Source organism: Lontra canadensis, unplaced genomic scaffold (assembly GCF_010015895.1).
Source record: "Lontra canadensis isolate GAN:19392208 unplaced genomic scaffold, GSC_riverotter_1.0 scaffold19, whole genome shotgun sequence".
Lineage (NCBI taxonomy): Eukaryota > Metazoa > Chordata > Mammalia > Carnivora > Mustelidae > Lontra > Lontra canadensis.
Genome location: NW_022631013.1, coordinates 23867137 through 23880347, shown reverse-complemented (window position 1 = coordinate 23880347; position 13211 = coordinate 23867137). Strand labels below are relative to the sequence as shown.

General features: G+C 49.8%; 1 protein-coding gene across 4 annotated transcripts in view; it reads left to right on the top strand.

Annotated features, from left to right (window-relative positions):
• PTPN3 (protein tyrosine phosphatase non-receptor type 3) overlaps positions 1–13211 on the top strand; it is a 109974-nt gene that overhangs the window by 95627 nt on the left and 1136 nt on the right. For all 4 annotated transcript variants that reach the window (XM_032860817.1, XM_032860816.1, XM_032860818.1 and 1 more), the window contains 6 exons: positions 221–311; positions 598–659; positions 3174–3320; positions 9970–10098; positions 11051–11196; positions 11688–11823. In XM_032860817.1, coding sequence (XP_032716708.1) covers positions 221–311; positions 598–659; positions 3174–3320; positions 9970–10098; positions 11051–11196; positions 11688–11823 — 711 coding nt within the window. The remainder of the gene's footprint in view (positions 1–220; positions 312–597; positions 660–3173; positions 3321–9969; positions 10099–11050; positions 11197–11687; positions 11824–13211) is intronic.

Sequence of the window (13211 nt, the reverse complement as noted above, 5' to 3'; positions counted from 1 at the left end):
GGTGAGTCTGTTTGAGATACTCTCTCTTTCTCCCTCTCTCTCTCCCTCTGCCCCTCCCTGCTTGCTCGCTCTTTGAAAAAATAAATGATATAGCCCCTAAGTGCTGGGCATGGTTGACTATTATTAAAGTATGTTTCCACACTCCCTCCATAGCTGTTTTTTGCAATGCTCGTTTTTTGTTTTTTGTTTTTTTTCCCTCGCTTCTGTATTCGTTATATAGCAACTCTACAGAAAGAAGCCGGGTCTCGCCATCACCTTTGCAAAGCTGCCTCAAAATTTGGACAAAAACCGATACAAAGATGTGCTGCCTTGTGAGTATCAGGGGTGAACGCCTCCCTCCCCTGCCCGCCCTCCCCCAACTCGCCGAGATAATGTTTCTCTTTTTAAAACAGATTGTCTGGTATTCTGGAACGATTTTCAGTGTGTCTGTAAACACCACCGTCTTTATTGCCGCCATGTCAGACTGGGAACAGTTGGGGAATAGTGTTTATGCTAATGAGGCGAGAACTGCAGATGGGCTTGGGGACTGAACTCTGGTTTCCTTGGCATGATCCAAGTAACGCTCCGGATAATCGGTAAATTTTTTTCTCCCTGCAGACGACACCACCCGGGTCTTATTGCAGGGAAATGAAGATTATATTAATGCGAGTTATGTGAACGTAAGTCAAGAATCTGGATACTAAGAGCACATTGATCACTGTCCCAAGCATGATCGTGGCATGGGTGGTGCTTTGCGGTGGACAGAGTGCTTCCCCGTTCGCCCCCTCCTTTCAGCACCTCAGCAGCCCCTGAGGGAAGGCACAATAGTCTCACTTTACAGAGGACAAAACTAAGGTTCAGAGAGATCAAATAATTTGAAAAGTCACAAAGCTAACAGAAGGTGAGACCAAAACTCAGACTCCGTGTCTCTGACTCCCATCGTCCACATGCCTTCTGTCCTCAACTGCTGACATTTTTGTGGGTTTTTTTTTTTTGGTTGTTTTGATTTTTTTTTTCTTGCCAGTGGTATGCTTGTAACTTTCTGTGTTCCCCCCCACCGCATGTTATTACTGTACATCCCACCTAAAAATAAGAGGAAGAAAACCACTTGTGCATATAACCCAGAAAGAAAAGATAACAGATTTCACATGTTGTGGGAAAAACATGCACTTCACTCTGCAGATGCATCTTGGACAACTTACTTGGCCTCTCTGAACCTCATTGTCATCATTTAAACCAGGGGTTAGCATGCTTTTTCTGTAGAGGGCCGGGTGATAAACGTTTCGATCTTTGTAGGCTGAGGCAAAATGAGGATATTACTTAGGTACTTACACAGCCATTTAAAATGCAACCATGTAGGGATGCCTGGGTGGCTCAGCTGGTTAAGCGGTTGCCTTCGGCTCAGGTCATGATCCCAGCGTCCTGGGATGAGTCCCACATGGGGCTCCTTGCTCAGCAGGGAGCCTGCTTCTCCCTCTGCCTCAGCCTGCCACTCTGTCTGCCTGTGCTTGCGCTCGCTCTCTCTCTCTCTCTCTCTGACAGATAAAATCTTTAAAAATAAAATAAAATAAAATGCAACCATGTAAAAATAGTTTTAAAACACTCTTAGCTTGTAGATTACCTGCGTGGCTCAGTCCATTCAGTATCTGTTTCTCAATTACAGTTCAGGTCGTGAGCCTCAGGGTCATCCCACTGAGCCCCGACTCGGGCTCCTCACACACGTGGGGTCTGCTTGAGATTCTTTGGCCCTCTCCCTCTGCTCCCTCCCCCTGCTCATGCTCTTTAAATAAACAAAATCTTAAAAAAAAAAAAAAATCATGGGGTGCCTGGGTGGCTCAGTCATTCGAGTGTCTGCCTTTGGCTCAGGTCAGGATCCCAGGGTCCTAGGATCAAGCCCTGCCTTGGGCTTCCTGCTCAGCGGGGAGTCTGCTTCTCCCCCTGCCCCTGCTGCTCCCCCTACTTGTGCTCTCTCATGCATGCTCTCTCTTTCTCAAATAAATAAAATCTTCAAAAACAAAAACAAAACACTATTAGCTTGCAAAGTGGCTGTCAGATTTGGCCCTCTGGCCACAGTTTGCCAACCCCTGATCTAAATGAACAGATGATTTCTCAAGTTTTCAAGTTACAGCAAAATATCAAGAACTGCCTGATAAAAATGGGTCCTATCAGTGATTCCATTTATTCCAAAACATCTGTGGAACTTATTGCCCCCTCACTTCACCCTTCCTTGTGTCTTAAGAGCAGAGCATCAGAATTGGTGGGGCCAGCAAGGTCACGCCATCCGGTCTCCTTGACCGTGACGATATGAAGGAACTCAGACCGGGGTTGAAGAAGCCATTAACCCAAGCATCAACCAAACCATGAATTAGGCGCCTCTCTTTGCCTTCCCCATCTAAGAATGAGTGAATCCCAGTGTCGCTTCAGAGCTCATCAAGTTCTGAATGTTTTTCATAGAAATCACTCTGTTCAGAGGAAAGAAGTGTGAGCAGGGCCAGGTGGCGGAGGGACACTGAGGACAGCTGAAAACATTTTGGCATTTAACATTAATGAACTCAAGTGGTAACTGTGTGAAGTAATGGATGTGTTCATGAACTTGACTGTGGTGATCATTCCTCAACATACGCATGTATCACACCATCCTGTTGTACACCTTAAATACATGCAATTTTTATTTGTTGATGATACATCGTAAGGCTGGGTGGGGGAAAGGATTGGTCAGCTCAATGACGTTGGCAGCCCTGCAGAAAGCAAAGCATAGCATTTGTGGGGGGATAAGCCGTGTGGTCTGTGCATCAGAGAAAAGTCCGTGGATCTTGATAGAAAGCTCTGCATGGGGAAAGATTTGGGCACGAGGACTGGTATGTGTTGCTGAAGATTCAGATGGCCAGCACTGATTATATTTAGGATCTAGCAGTAAAAGTCATTGAGAATCTTCTGCCATCTTGTAGGTACGTTTCTGATTATCACCTACTGCGTGTCATACGGCTTTACCCTACGTAGTTAATGCTAGTGGCATTGTCCAGTGTGTTTCAAGGATTTTTTAAAGTAGCTTTTTCTTTGATTTTCCTTGTTGGCTATAAATTGGCGGGATATTCTGGTGTGATGTGAGGCACCAACTAGAAGAGTTTAAGATCCAGTTCCGCGTCTACCTTGTCACGGCTACGGGTACTAATGCCTGAACCATCTCTTGCCAGATGGAAATTCCTGCTGCTAACCTTGTGAACAAGTACATTGCTGCTCAGGGTCCCCTGCCACACACCTGTGCACAATTTTGGCAAGTCGTCTGGGATCAGAAGTTATCACTCATTGTCATGTTGACGACTCTCACCGAGCGAGGGCGGGTAAGTGGCTTGATTTCCAATTCACACGCAGGCATGTCACGCCATGCTCTGTGGAACATGAACCTCAGACCTGGAAAGGATCTTTTAACACCCCCTGGTCCAGCCCCTGTGTGACCCATAGGTCTCCTTTTGAGAGCTACTGATAGACACCTCGACTGATGGGCGGCTCGGCACTCCTGCCCACTCCCTGGCCCTCCCAGAGATGACGAGGATCAGACAGCCCCTCCCGTCCCTGTCTCCGATCCATCATAACCAGCAGAAGGCTGTTCCCCTTGCCTCCCTTCACCTGCCCCCAAATTCCCGTGTTGACTATAGCCTCAGCCACACAGGACAAGCGCTGGTCCTGAGCAGAGTGGTGGGTGTGCCACAGTGACCATAATAATTAGAAAAATTACAGCCTCTGTCTGCCTTGCTTGTGATGCAGCAAAACCCGATGCAAAAAGGGGAAGAAGGGCTTGATGAGGAGAGTGACAGGCAGCACACTGGGCTTAGTGGGGTGCATTTTCCAGAGGAGCATTTCACTGGTCATAGAACAGAAGTCACTGGGCAAGAGATACCTGTGTTGTGCATTCTCTAACTTGTGCATACGGCAAGATACCTTCATTAGGAAACATTTATGCAGAGATAAATTAACTTTGAGCTACCTGCTTTGAATGATTCGTGTGCTGCTCCCTCCCAGGCCTCCTTCCCAGGCCTCCCTCCCTGGTCCATCACTCAGAATACCAAATTGATCCACGCTGAAAATCTGATTGTGCAGATTAGAATGAATAGTATGTTTCAGAACAGTCTACATCTTTCCTGAAACAGCAAAATGAGAATTCCTAACTAATTCTGCAGAGCCCGATGGATTGCAAAGGACTTCTGTGTGTTCTCCGAAGTAGCGGGCTCCCCGCTTCTGCAAAAACACCTCCAGGGTCCGCCTCATGGGTGTTCGGCTCCAGTTTAAAAAAAAAAAAAAATTCCTCCTTACCACTCGCTGAAATCCACATGCCTTTGAACCTCCACCCCACCTGCTTCTCCCACCGGGAAGACACAGAATAAGTTACCCCTCTCTCCTAGGCACTGGCCTTTTAGGTATCTGAAAATAACCTCAGACTTTGTAAAAGGTTATAATCTCGGCTTCCGGCAATCCTGTGACCCGCAGAAAGCGTTTGGTCTCTGTCTTGGTGTCACTCTCGGGCCAGTTGCCCTGTTCCATACTCTGCGCTTGACTCTTCAAAGCTCTACATTCAGAATGTCGCGGGTCCTGGAGCCAGACAATCTGGGTTCACAGCGTGATTCCCCCTGAGCAAGTTACTTCATCTCTCTGCCCTCAGCTTCTCCATATATGAGGTGGAGGCGATCGTCTTGCCCATCTTGGATGGGTTGTAGAGACGGAGACGTTGTATGTAAAAAGCTTAGAGAACCGCATGTGGCAAGTGTCCAGCAGATGTTAGCATTGTTTCATGTGTCATTGTCATGGGCTGGATTCAGCCACAGATCTGGCCTGTCACATGCTCCCTGCGGCTTTTTGGGCTTCCCTTCTATTGTTCCTTGTGTCGGCTGTCACTCTTAGCTTCTTGTCACTCATAGTTTTGATCAGAATCTCTTCTTGTCATGAAGTCACTGTTAAAAAATGTGAAGGTCCTCAAGAGGCAGTAGAAACCTCCTTCTAGAATGCCGTGAGTCAGATGCATCGAGGGCACCCTTGGGGCACCAGCTGTAACCCTTCCAGCTCTGCTCCTGGCTCCTGCTTTTCTCTACCTTGTCTCACCCCGTTACCCTGAGAGACTGTGCAAGGCTTTCCTGAAATCACAGGGTATCACCTCATCTCCTTGTCCACAAGTCTCAGTTTTGTCTGATTTTTTTGTTCGTTTGTTTATATTTTGTTTTATTTTTTGTCACTTTTCTAATTTTGTTTCGAATAGGAAATGAAGTGACCTAGACCCTTTTTTTTGAACTTAGGGAACCCTGGCTGACTCACAGTCCCGCACTCTCTCTTTTTCTGGAGCCCTCACAACCCTCTTATTCTGGGCTGTGGTGGGAGATTGGGCAGACTCAGATTCAGATCCTGGCTCTGAACTTTGTGTGACTTTGGAAAGCTACAAAACCTCGGGTAGAATGGAATAATAATAGTGCCTGTCTTGTGGGATTGTCGGGGGTTAATATCGGTGGGTTTCTTGGAAGGGTGCTTGGCACACAATATGACATAAACATCAGCTGGCAGTGGTAGCTGGGGACCACCTTAACAATTATTGCTGGGACTAGACTGAATTTATTTTACTACAGTATTATTTTTTTCTTTTCTATTGACATATCTTTTTTTTCCTTTAATAAATTTATTTTAAAAAAAGATATACCTTAAATGGAAATCAAATATCACATGCCATAAAGAGAAGGTATACATGAAAATACAAAGACCACGGGGCACCTGGTGGCTTAGTTGTTTAAACATCTGACTCTTGATCTCAGCTCAGGTCTTGATCTCAGGGTTCTGAGTTCAAGCCCTATGTTGGACTCCACTCTGGGCATGGATATATATATATATATATATATATATATGAATATATAGATATATAGATATTTATATATGTGTATGCGCCATAGAACAGTGTTACTAAAGTGTAAGTGAGTACTCTTGCCTCACCTTGCAGCCTCTGGACACAAAGCCTGGCGCAGATGAATGTGTGCGCACACATACTTTCTCTGTCTCTCATGAAAAGGGAGTTAATGTATTAAGGAAGGGTTGTTAAAGCCATCCTCAACCCAATTCAGACTGTCCTTGACACATATGAAAAAATTTGCCTGGGACGCCTGGGTGGCTCCATCAGTTAAAGTGTCCAACTCTTGGTTTCAGCTCAGGTCCTGATCTCAGGATCATGAGATCAAGCCCCGTATCAGGCTCTACAGTGAGCATGGAGCCTATTTAAGATTCTCTCTCCTTCTCCCGTTGCCCCTCCCCACTGCTCAAGTGGGTGCTCTAAGAATACATAAATAAATATTTTTTTTAAATGCCTTTCCATGTTATTGAATCCCCTGATTGTACCAGCAGCTCCCACACTCTGCAGGACCTGCTCTGGGCCATTTCTGCTATTTTGTAGGTGACTAACATCACCTTTGTCACCTTTTCTTTTTCCACAGCCTGCCAGGCTCCCCATTTGAAACCTGTGCTATGCTTGCCTCTATTCTGTGACTTCTGGGTGCCTGGAAGCTTCTTTCAGAGAGTATTCATAGAGGTGCCATCCCCATGTCACAAGGTTTTTTGGGGCAGCTGGACACGGTGACCTCCCTGGGTTGGGCTTCTCTTTCCCCTTTAATGTTGGCTCTGCCCTTCCCAGCCCTGAGGTCATTTTCGAGCAGCAGCAGGCCTGGCGAGTGACAGATGATCTACCCTGGAAAACAGCCCCTCTTCCCTCATCCTGTTCATTCCAGCCCAGACAGAAAGGCCCTTTCTTCCATCCCATAGGCCCTGCTTCCACTGCCCACTCTTATGGGCCCTGCCCCTCCTGCTCTGTCCTGATGACATCCCACTTCCCCGCCTTTTGTCGGCATCTGCTCGGAACCTGAGCTCCTCCGAGGTCTCCCTGTGCCCTACAGGCCTTCTTTGTTTCCCAGCAGTCTTCCTGACTGAGCCCATCCCAGCCAGCCCCTTCTCCTGAGTCGGTATTGCCTTCGCTATCTCGGGCCCTGGGGACTTACCCTCCTGTGCATCCATTGTTGAAAACCTGTTCTTGTAAAAATCCAGGCCACATGTTTCCTCCCTCTCCTGTTCAGAGTTCTCAGCTGACCCGCACCCTTTATCCCCAAGGTCCCTTATCTATTCTTCACCCCGCCCACGGGTTGTCTCCAAGCCAGCTTCTCCCCTTCCCTATTCTGAGAGTTGAGCTTTTCACCATGTCCCATTTGCTCTCTCCTCAACTGTGCATTCAGCAGCGTGGGCCTCCCCGCAGACGGCGGCTGGCCAGAGTCCCCCATCATGGCTGTGCCCAGCAGGCGCGTCCACGAGTGCGGGGTCTCCTCGAGCACGTCTTCCAGCCTGTGAGGTGCTCCCGCGGCAGCATCACTTTGATTCCTGCCTTGTTTCATTCCCCCCCAAAATGTTTCTCTTAGTCTTAGCAATAGTCTCCCTTCAGGTTCACAGGTTTCATCATAGAGGAGAAAGACCTATAGGGGTATCACTTTTCTATTGAAAAAGCATTCTCCCTCCCCTTCCATCAGGGATGCTTTCTCTGGGGGAAAAATTATTTTTCACATCTTTGTAAGATCTGCAGTAGATTGACACTCAAAACCTCAGTTTATTCATATGCAAAATAGACCGGTAATACCGCCCTCATAGGGTTTTTTTGAGGCCAAGCTAATATCCATGAAAAGTACCATTTCGTGCTGGGCATACCCTGAGCAATAGCTAGTAGGCTTTAGTGGTTACCGTCCTCACCCCCACAGCCTGCAGGAATGTGGACACCCAGACTCGAGAAGTCTAGTAACTCACCCAGGATCACACCGTTGGTTAGTGGAGCTTTCTATTCACCAGGATTGAAACTCGGTTTTCACAGACTCCTTGCTCTTTCTCTACACCCTCACTGCTTTGTGATCCAAACAGACCTAAAACCTAAATTTGATCAAAGCGTAGAGTCCGGTTCTCGTCAGCTTCACTGGGAGTCTCTGGAAATAGGCTCTCTGTGGCTGTGCCTTGTATGGGCTGATCACTTCAGACAGCCTTTCGCGTCAGCGGTCCTGTGGGCAGGACGCCTGGGCGTCCGTAGCGGAGAGCCCTCCCAGGAGCTGCCCGGCTGTGATCTGAAGCCAGGCAGGGGTCCCGGGCCTGCCCGCAGGATGCAGGGGGCAGGGAGAAACTGAAGAAAGACACAGACCACTGCGGCCTGATGGGTGACAGTTTCCGGAAGCCAAGGCAGCTTACAAGGCTTGTCTTGGGTAGCAGCAAGACAAGTGGATCCTTGCACCTTCCCGTCAAGTCTTCAAAGTTTATAGAGACCGTAACTGGGCTCAGTTAGGATAGGTGTTTCCAACAGCACGTTACTGCCTTTAGGCTATGTCCTCTGAGCAGCCCCTGGGAGCAGGAAAGGCAAGCGGAACCCACGTTCCGAGGACCAGGAGGGGCCGAGGCGCCTCTGAGTGCCCAGTTCGGCTCACGGTCCATGTGTGCTCACATCTTCTTGAGATGTTCCCTGACACCCTGAGATGATGAGGCAGGTGTAGACCAGAGGGGGTTGACTCTGCCCTGAGTTCTGGGGACGGTGGCTCCTTCCTGTCTAAGGGAAGTTGGGAAATGGCCACTAACCCAAACACCCATATTTAAGGTTTACAAGTAAATTCTTAACTCCAACTTTCCGACCGCACGCTTTAATTTCAAATACTTGCTGTGACGTTTGAAAATAAGAATAGAAAAGCTGTTCTAGACAAATCACGTGCATCTGTCGGTTTATAGCCCCTTTTAGCTGTACACAAATATAAGTTTTATGTAAGATGTTGCAACTATAGGCTTGGAGAGGAAAAAAAAAATTGAGTGAGTCAGAATTTGATGGCACTGTGATGGGATGGACAGCTTGGCCCTGAGTTTTGCTTTGAAGCTGGAGGCAGGAGCTAAGACAGCTGTGGGCCAGCATCAGGATTTGAAAGGGAGGATCAAAAACAGGGAGAGGCCGTGGGCTCTCGGTGAGCTTAAGGGGAACCACAGCAGCTCTATGACCTTGGGCAAGTCGCTTAATGCCTCTGAGGCCAGGGTTCTTCATTGGCCATCTGGGGAGTGTGTCAGCTCTGTGAGTCGTGGACAAAAGCCTGGGAGGGACTAGGGGATTCTGCTTGAATGTACAGGGATGTTCGTCTCAGTTTGGGGCCTTCTTTCGCTGGGATTTCTGTGGAATTTCTGATCACCCTTACTGAAGTTGATTGGGGGGCTCATAGCAACCATGGTAACCTGACCCCCCACAGTGAGCCTGGCACTGCCCACCATTACCTCCAGCCTCTGTCATCATCAGGGAAGCAGGTGCTGTCCCAGTCTATCCAGTGAAGACGGTGATAATCCCAAGAGGTTGAGAGGCAGGTTCAAAGTCCGTAAGGCTAACAGATAGAGGAGAAAATTAGTCCAGTAGACTTCTGACTTCCCACTGTGTGCTCTTAACCGCTGTGCCTCGAGGCCTTCTACTCGAGTGGGTAGGGGATGGATGGTGAAGGAGGGTGAGGTGGATGGGGGTATGGAGAGCAGAGAAGGGGCCCGAGGCCCTGGAGCGGGCTTGATGCTGGGGTTAGGGGAGGATGAGGAAGAGAGGTTGTTCCTGTGTCAAGGCACCATGTCTGAGGCCTCTCCTGTTCTTCCAGCAAAAGGACCCTGATGAGGAGGAGGCCGGGCTCTGTACTCAACCTCTGGGCTGCAGCCCAAGGCTGCATGGAGAGCTGTGGCCTGGCCCCTGGCAGGCCCACTCCTATCCTACTCTCCAGGAGAGGAGGGGAGGCTCCTCTCCTGCCCTCAGGGAACAGACAGAGCTGATGGGCTCTGCCTGAGGCTGCCTGCTACCAGCCACTCTCAGAGTACCTGGTGGGAGTGTGCGGGCTCTGGCCGGATGCTCCTCCCCTGCCCCGTCTGTCCAGGTGACTGGTCCTGAGCACCAGCCCCACAGTGGAGGTCAGCTCACACCCGGCGGTTCCCTTGCAGACCAAGTGTCACCAGTACTGGCCTGATCCTCCCGATGTCATGGAACACGGCAACTTTCACATCCGATGTCAGTCAGAGGACTGCACCATTGCTTACGTGTTCCGGGAAATGCTGGTCACCAACACTGAGGTAAGCCGCACCCCTGCAGGGAACGCGGGTGGCGGGGAGGGCACAGCTTAGAGGCAGGTTCTACAGCAGTATCCCCCGTGGTCCTGGGCGGGCTGGTGCCTCCAGGTCTGTTCTCCATTTTCCCCTGGTGAGCCTCTCAGCCAGTGTACAGGCCGACTTGTGAAAGAACCAGCACCGTTGTTCACAGCACCACTGCTCACCACAGCCCGCAGGTGGCAACGTCCAGCTGTCCATTGACAGATACATGGAGAAACAAGATATGGTCCGTTTATACGGTGGAAATACTATTCAGCCTTTCACAGCCTTTCAGAAAGGCTGATGCATGTTATAGCAAGGATGACCCTTGAAGACGTTCTACTAGGTCAGATCAGCCAGTCGCGAGAGGAAAGTACTGTGCAGCTGTATGGAGTAGTGCAGGAGTCCAAATCCGAGAGACAGGGAGTGGAAGGGTGTTGGCTGGGGGCCGGGGGCATGAAGAGTTATTGCTTCCCGGGTCCGGAGCTGCCGCTCAGGAAGATGAACGACCTCTGAGAAAGGCTAGTGGTGATGGTTGCACCACTCTGGGAAGTAGGTAATCCCACTGAACTGTACACCTAACGCTTAAAGTGGTAAGCTCATTGTACGTGTATTTTGCTTCCCGAAAGAAAGAAAAAGCCCATTTGTGGCCCTAATGGCAAGGACCATCAGAGCAAACAGGAAGGAATCGTGGAGGGCAGAAGTGGGGAAGAACCTGTCCTAGGGGTTGGGGGGGCAGGGTTGTGGCCTGAGCCGTGTCCCAGAGGATGGGTGCGTGGGAGAGTAGCCCTGGTGAATGGGGCTTTCCGGGGGCCTCGGCAGGGCTGTGCATGGCAGGCGGAAGGACAGCCAGAGACAGGACCACCATAACTGAGGCTGGGGTCCCCCTGCCCACCTTCTGGATGGACTCACCAAGGCCACCCTGCCTCTTCCACAGACCGGGGAGGAGCACACTGTGACGCACCTCCAGTATGTCGCGTGGCCCGACCACGGCGTTCCCGATGACTCCTCAGACTTTCTGGAGTTCGTCAACTCTGTGCGGTCCCTGCGCGTGGACGGCGAACCTGTGTTAGTTCACTGCAGGTACGGTGGCCCTCCGGTGCTGTTTGTGTTCACACACACACACCCCAGAGGGAAAGACCTAGAGAAAGTTGGCAAAGAGCACCCTACATCCCACGAGACCAGACGCCTTTACAAGACGCCTCTGCTTTACTTCTGCGCTGTTTCAAAAGATTTGGAATTTTATGAATAAGGTCCTGAATGTAGACCAGAAAAAGAAAGCCGCACCCTCAGCTTTCCGTCTGTCCTTGACCCTCTGACCTTCACAGTAGACGTGAATGAGAGTGGGGTGCAGCTTGCACTTAAAGCTGGGTTTCTCTTCATGGGTGTTGAAGCCCCTGGCCTCAGAATATGCTCGCCCGTTCGAGAGCAAGCCCTGAATGTGCGTTTCGTATTTCTGAAGGTCAGGAGAGGAAGGCTCTGTCTGAGTAAATGTGGGAACTGGCTGGGAGTTAAGCTGGGCCTTGCAGAAACACTGCGTGAGCAAATCCCAAGTCTCTGCTTCTGTCCCCCAGTGCTGGAATAGGGCGCACAGGTGTGCTGGTCACCATGGAAACAGCCATGTGCCTCATTGAGAGAAACCTGCCTGTTTACCCACTGGATATTGTCCGGAAAATGCGAGACCAGCGTGCCATGATGGTGCAGACATCAGTGAGTAGAAATCCATTGATAAAAGTAGTAACAGTGGACAGTACTTTCTGGCTGCTTGCCCTGGGCCAGGCCTCTGCGAAGGGCTTGGCATGTTCAGAGACCAAGGCTCAGGGCTCTGCATCCCTTGCCCAAGGTCACAGAGCTTATCAGGGGTTGAGCGACTCCAAAGCCCACCCTGTGTGACCTCTGTCTTTTGCTGCCCTTCCCCTTTGCTGTCTGCGTCATCTGGTTCCTGCCAGCCACGCGGCCAGGGAGCAGCCCTGGTTGTGTTCTACGTGCTCGAGCCACTGGCCCCTCATTTATCCATCAGAAGTAAGCAAAGTCCCCCAAGGGTTTTTCTGCACCTGCCTGTCTGTGGGTGAGCCTTTTGGCTCAATGGACATTTCACACAGCCCTACTCTCTCCTCCTTGGGCTTTCTCCCATGTGCATCACACCTGGGCCATTTGCACTGCAAGTGTCTCCCAAAGGAAATCTTGTGGGTTTCCCCTTGAACTTCAAGAGAGGGGGATAGGGGTACCCTTAACCTCTCTCCAAGCCTCAGTTTCCCCAGCTTTTGTAAAATGGGGACCATCCCACATTCATTTAGAAAATGGCACACAGGGGCACCTGGGTGGCTCAGTGGGTTAAAGCCTCTGCCTTCAGCTCGGGTCATGCTCCCAGGGTCCTGGGATGGAGTCCCACATCAGGCTCTCTGCTCAGCGGGGAGCCTGCTTCCCCCTCTCTCTCTGCCTGCCTCTCTGCCTACTTGTGATCTCTGTCTGTGAAATAAATAAATAAAATCTTAAAAAAAAAAAGAAAAGAAAAGAGAAAATGGCACATACCAGAGAGACCCAAGCTTCTATGTGGTGGGAAAACTGGATCAGTCAGTTAAAAACTTCAACAGCAATGAAGTCTAAGGGGAGTCAAGGAACTCAATGGAGGAGTATCAAAAGCAGACTTTGGAAAGTCAAGGAAGGCTTTCTAGAGGAGGCGGTGGAGTAAGCAAAGAAAGGAGTGGGAATGCCATGTTGCAGCCAGCTCTGTGCCCTCACAAGCTCATGGACAGAGTTTCTAAGATTTCTCTAATGATCGTGAGCTCTTGTTTTATACTATACTTGGGAAATACAATTAAGAGGAAAAGATCCTGGTTCATGTTATGGAAGCCCTCACTGCCGGTTTACCATGGGTTGTTTTTTGTTTTGTGTTTTTAAGATTTTATTTATTTATTTGACAGAGATCACAAGTAGGCAGAGAGGCAGGCAGAGAGAGAGGGGGAAGCAGGCTCCCTGCTGAGCAGAGAGCCGGATGCGGGGCTCCATCCCAAGACCCTGGGAATCATGACCTAAACCGAAGACAGAGGCTTTAACCCACTGAGCCACCCAGGTGCCCAGGCGCCCCTGGTTTACCA